This window comes from Micromys minutus, assembly GCF_963924665.1.
Source record: "Micromys minutus genome assembly, chromosome: 25".
Classification (NCBI taxonomy): domain Eukaryota; kingdom Metazoa; phylum Chordata; class Mammalia; order Rodentia; family Muridae; genus Micromys; species Micromys minutus.
Genome location: NC_137960.1, coordinates 21,683,402 through 21,689,086, shown reverse-complemented (window position 1 = coordinate 21,689,086; position 5,685 = coordinate 21,683,402). Strand labels below are relative to the sequence as shown.

General features: G+C 49.0%; 1 protein-coding gene across 1 annotated transcript in view; it reads left to right on the top strand.

The window, feature by feature from the left end:
- Positions 1-920: 920 nt before the first annotated feature.
- Positions 921-5,685, top strand: part of LOC308436639 (phenazine biosynthesis-like domain-containing protein) — a gene marked incomplete at its 3' end in the record, with an annotated part of 13,957 nt that continues 9,192 nt past the window's right edge. The window contains exons 1-2 of the mRNA XM_080937635.1: positions 921-1,007; positions 5,043-5,142. Coding sequence (XP_080793761.1) covers positions 924-1,007; positions 5,043-5,142 — 184 coding nt within the window. The 5' untranslated portion in view covers positions 921-923. The remainder of the gene's footprint in view (positions 1,008-5,042; positions 5,143-5,685) is intronic.

Genomic DNA, 5,685 nt, shown 5'->3' with positions numbered 1-5,685 from the left:
CACACACCTTTAATCCCAAACAATGAAGGTAATGTTAGTTTGTGGAAGGAAGCACCCATGTTTGTCAGTGATGTCGCCTAATTGAGTGGCAGACAAAGTGACAAATCCATGAAAGATTCAGCAGGATAGGATAGGCCCAACTCTCGAGAGGAAAGAGAAGCTACCTAAGGAGAAGACAGTATAGGGGGAGAGAGTACACTGTAGGAATACAGTGGGGTTCATGGAGAGCAGCCCAGAGAGGGAGAAAGAGGCAGTTTCACTGGGAGAGTTTTGAAGAGAGAACAAGCTAGACACAGGTAGAGATAGAATGAACCAAAAACCGAGGAGGAGCCAGAAGATTAGAACAGACTGGCAGAGTTAGCAAAACACCAAACAGAGCAAAGAATCAGAGACTTGAGAAAGAAGCCAGATTGAATCAGTCTGGAGAAGAGTTTGAGCCAGAACAGCTGAGTTGGACCAGCGAGCTAGAATTCAGGAAGAACAAGAAAGGGTGAGCTTATTCAGTGCCAAGTCTCAGAGGCTGAGAACATTCTAGGCCTTGGTTAGATTGTACGGAGGCTAGAAGCTTCTAGGCCTAGGTTAGCAGACACAGAGGAAGTAAGCCTCAGAGATGGCAATTGCCTGGAACTCAAGGCAGCCCTCCTGTTACAGCCTCCAGACTCCTGGTACCACAGGCCAGTGCCAGCACATTAAGCTTGTGAGACCCACTGTCCCACATGGAGACAGAAGCCTGTAATCTCAGCTATTCAGGAGGAATGCAGGCTCAAGGTTCCGCAGAGGTCACGGCCGACAAGTTCAACATGGCAAGATCTCGGTTCCACATAACAGGTAAATAAGCTTAGCTAGAACATTTGCCAGTCACGTGTGAGGCCTGGGCTCCACCCAGCAAGGTAGAGAGCTCCCAGACAGAGCCAGCGAGGAGAATGAAGCTCCCCATGTTCATAGCAGATGCGTTCACTAGGACAGCTTTCAGTGGCAATCCTGCCGCCGTCTGCCTACTGGAGAGCGTGAGTACTTGGTTCTCAAGGGCCATGCCTGAAATTCTAGATGCGTGTAAAGCCTGTAAAAAAAGTGAGACCGTCCTGTGTGTTTGCCACTTCGACTTGTGTTCTGTGTCCTGTCGCTGATGGCCATGTCTTCAGGATATGAAGGCAACGGCTGTACCTAGACTGAGTGAGACCCACAGACTCCCAGGCAGGTGACCTGGCGGCGGATGGGAGTGGGGGCTCATGCCTGTAACTCTGGGGTTCCAAAGGAGAAGGCAGGAGATCATGAGTCTAAGGCCAGCCTGGGCTATTTAGCAGGTTCTAGGCTAGTTTGGGCTATACGAAAAGACCCATCTTACAAAACCAAAATTTAATAAGCAAATAAACTTTAAAAAGTAGGGGGAGGGGGTCCTTTTAGCCGTCAGAGTTTAGTGTTATGGTTCCATATGGCTGAAGCTACTTATTTTAGGGGATCTCTCCTAGGGGTTAGAAGACAGTCTGAGGCAAGGTTGAGATGTGCAACCTCGGCTGGCCTTGAACTCCCTGTGTAGCTGGAGCTCTGCTCAAACTCTGTCTGTTTTAGCCCCCGTAGTGTCTGGGTTATCCCTGCCTGCCATTGTACCCGGCTTTGACCTTCCCTACTCCTTAGGGAACTTAGTTCTCTTTAAGGGCTGAAGGCTCGTTGTTTAAGAGTGGCTACTGCTCTTGCAGGGGACCTAAGTTCCATTCTGACACCCATAGGGACACGTATAAGTGCCTGTGTCTCCAGCTCCTTCTGAGTGTCAGCTCTGACACTCTCTTCTGACCGCTAAGGGCACTGCATTCATGTGTGCAAACCCAGACACACACATACACACACACACAATGCACACACACATGCACACACACGTACTGTCACACACTGGCATATCTGTACTTTCTCTCCCTCGCTCTCCTGATCTCTGAAGGCTCTACCCTCAAGAAACAGACACACACATACACAGACATTCATTCTCTCTCTTAAAATAATCACAAAAATATATTAAGTATCTTCTTAGGATCAAGAAAATAAGGCACCTGAAAAGAATTAAGATTAAGTGATCTCTAGTCTGTGGAAAAGTTACGTTGCCAAAAATCTTCCTTTTATAAACAGCTCTTTTGCAGCTCCCATGATGGCTGAGCAGGTAAAAGTCCTTGGCACCAAGCCTGAAGACCAGAGTTCAATTCCTGGGAGCCACATAGTGGAGGCAGACAGCCTTCTCCTGCCAAGTCCTCCCCTGACCTCACAAGTGTGCCATGGCCCCCAAATAAATGAGTTAGTTGAATTTAAATTTAAAAAATCCCACCATATAGTTCTTAGATTACAACGAATGCTAATAAGGATATTTATTAGAATAATTGCTGGGGTGAAGTGGGGGAGCCATGTGTAGGTCACCAGGGTCCAAATCCCAACATCTACATCGAAGGCACCTGTAGTCCCAGGAGACCAGAGAATCATCTGGAAGCTTGTAGGCTAGTCACCTGGACCACGTTGGTGTGGTGGCAAGAACCAGAGGCCTCCCAATTTCTGTTTTGACCTTCACAAGAAAACTGTCCTCTGACCTCTGTACCTACGCCTACTGTCTTTCCCCCTTCTCTCTCACTAAATACAATTTAATTTATAATTAATAATAGTTAATGGATTTATATCATACGCAATTAAATAAAGATGATGGCCAATGCTTCCTGACTGTGGAGGAAGTGTGGCTGCTCCACACCCCTGCTGCGATGAGTGTTGTCTCCTGTCTCCGAGGCAGAAATACATACTTGGCAGCTGTGGGGTGGGGTGGGGTATGTGTGGGGTGGGTGTGGGGTGTGTGGGGATGGGGGTGGGGTGTGTGAGGGGTGGGGTGGGGTGTGTATGGGGTGGGGTGTGTGAGGGGTGGGGTGGGGTGTGTATGGGGTGGGGTGGGGATGGGGTGTGTGGGGTGGGGGTGGGGTGTGTGGGGTGGGGTGTGTGTGGGGTGGGATGGGGTGTGTGGGGTGGGGTGGGGTGTGTGGGGTGGGGTGGGATGGGGTGTGTGGGGTGGGGGTGGGGTGTGTGGGGATGGGGGTGGGGTGGGGTGTGTGGTGGGGTGTGTGGTGTGTGGGGGGTGGGGTGTGTGTGGGGTGGGGGGGTGTGGGGAGTGGGGTGTGTGTGGGATGTGGTGGGGTGTGTGTGGGGTGGGATGGGGTGTGTGGGGTGGGGTGGGGGGTGGGGTGTGTGGGGGGTGGGGTGTGTGTGGGGTGGGGGGGTGTGTGGGGTGGGGTGTGTGGGGGGTGGGGTGGGGTGTGTGTGGAATGGGGTGTGGTGTGGGAGGTGGGGTGTGTGGTGTGGGGGGTGGGGGTGGGGCGGCAACAACAAGTTCTCTCTATGTTGCCAAGTAGTAGTCTTGAGATTTGAAGAATTTTAATTTTCAGTTTTCACCAGGAAATAAAAATGCGCTTGGTTCTCTAAACCCTTTTCATCTACATCAGTAAACACTGGACTCGAAGGACTCCTCTATTTCTTAAAAAAATAAAATAAAATAAATATATTCAGTTGCTTATATAAAATTGTATGTGTGCATGTGGGCTATGCCACTGTGTGCCCAGGAAGGCCAGAAGAGAGGGCCAGATGCTCTGGAGCTAAAGTCACAGGTGATTTTGAGGCAACCTCCACTGGGAACAATCATCTGGACAAACAGCAACACTTTAACCGTGGATCTCTTCAGCTCTGGAAGTTAAATTTTAACCTAACCTTTTTTTGTCTCCATATCCCTCGCAGTGAGACACTGGCGGCAAGCACCACCCTTCTGGGTTTGTTGTCTGCTTGCTTGAAGGGTCAGCCACATGGCTCAGTCAATGAGGCACTTGCTTGCTGTGAAAGAATGACAACCTGAGTTCAGTTCCTGGAGCCCACTTACAGGTGGAAATCGAGGGCTGAAAGGTTGTCCACTGACCTCCACGTGCATGCGGTATCAAGTATGCCCCAAAATTGTAAATTAACTGGTTGGCACAGGCGTGCTGTCCCGTGTGGCACAGAGAAGCACTTTGTAACGACTGGTGTCTTTATAAAGAACAGTGGGGGTGGTAAGATGGTTCCCTTGGGTAAAAAACCACTTGCTGCTATGTCTGATGGCCACCCTACTGAACTCTACATGGGCATGGTGGTATTCAAGCACACATATGCAGACTTCCTTTCACAAATGCAATATTAGGGGGCTGGAGAGTTGGCTCAATGGTTAAAGAGAATTGGCTGCTCTTCCAAAGGACCCGGGTTCAATTCTCAACACCCACCTGGCAGCTTATAACTGTCTGTAACTCCAGTTCTAGGCCATTCAAAATGCTCACTCAGATATACACACAGGCAAAACACCAGTGCACAAAAAAATTAAAGATAATAAAAACTATAAATTTTGAGAAAAACATTAAGTAGGGATGATGGCACACATCTGAAATCTCAGCACATAGGAGACTGAGGAAAAGGATTATGATTTAGCGCATGTGGGGATAGCCTGGGCTACATAGTAAGTCCCAGAACTGTATTTGGGCCTTACAGTGAGATCCCATCTCAAAAAGAAAACCCCACAAAGCAAGCCGGGAGGTGCAGACCCCCACTCCCCAGTCTCAAGCCACCCAAGAATAATCCTCAGTTGAATGGGCTGGAGACATGGCTCAGCAGTTAGCATGGCGTGCTCTCCCTGAAGACCCATGGAAAATGAACAAATAAATAAATGTGCGGGACCACAGCCCAGTGACAGAGCTTGGGTGGCATTCATCAAGCCCTAGGACTGATTCCCTATACTTGGGAAAAGAGGATTAAAAAAAGAAAGAAAGAAAGAAAGAAAGAAAGAAAGAAAGAAAGAAAGAAAGAAAGAAAAGCAGATCCTTTACTCGATAATACATTGACATAAACAGGAACCGGGCCCGATGCAGCAGGTTTTCACGTGTATAGAATCTGAAAAGTTGTCTTTATAAACTGGCCTCCAATTCCTCTGCAGGTAACTTGAGCTTTAGAAGCTGAGAGTAAGCTGGTCTGCATTTCCAAAGTCTCAATAACTGTTTGTTCCTAATTAGACACTCCAGGAAGATGCCCACCAGCAAATTGCCAGGGAAATGAACCTCTCAGAAACGGCTTTCATCAGGAAACTGCAGCCGACTGACAGCTTCACACAAAGTAAATGCAGGGTTTTTTCATTTACTCCTGGGTGGCGGTTGGGGAGGTTTCAGGAAGATGTTTCTGTACTATCTGCAAGCCAACAGTACCGGTGGGTCTTGTCATCTAGAAGGTATATTGACGTTCTATATTCGTAGTTTAAGGTGTCCCCCACCTCGTAAGTGCGGACCCCAGTGCAGCATGTGGGTAGCTGGACCTAACAGGAGACAGTAATGCCATCTGTGAGGGTGGGTTAGCTCTGACATGGGTGTTGGGCGCCCCCTTGTGCCTGTATGTTGTTCCCTGGGCTGATGTAGTGGGAAGGCTCTTAGCAGGTGCCAACCAGTAGACCTCTAAGCCTTCAGGTCATGAAGAGTTACTCAAAGCGTGGGGTTCCTTTATAGCAACCCAGATGGACTGAGAGGGTGTTGGTGAGCCTACAGTTTTTGTTCCAGACCTCAGTGCAGGGAGCCTGTGGATGTCGGCCCTGGGCACTGGTTGGTAGACAAGTTTGCTGTTAGCAACACCAGGGACAGACTTGGGAAAACCTGAATGCTGGAAAGC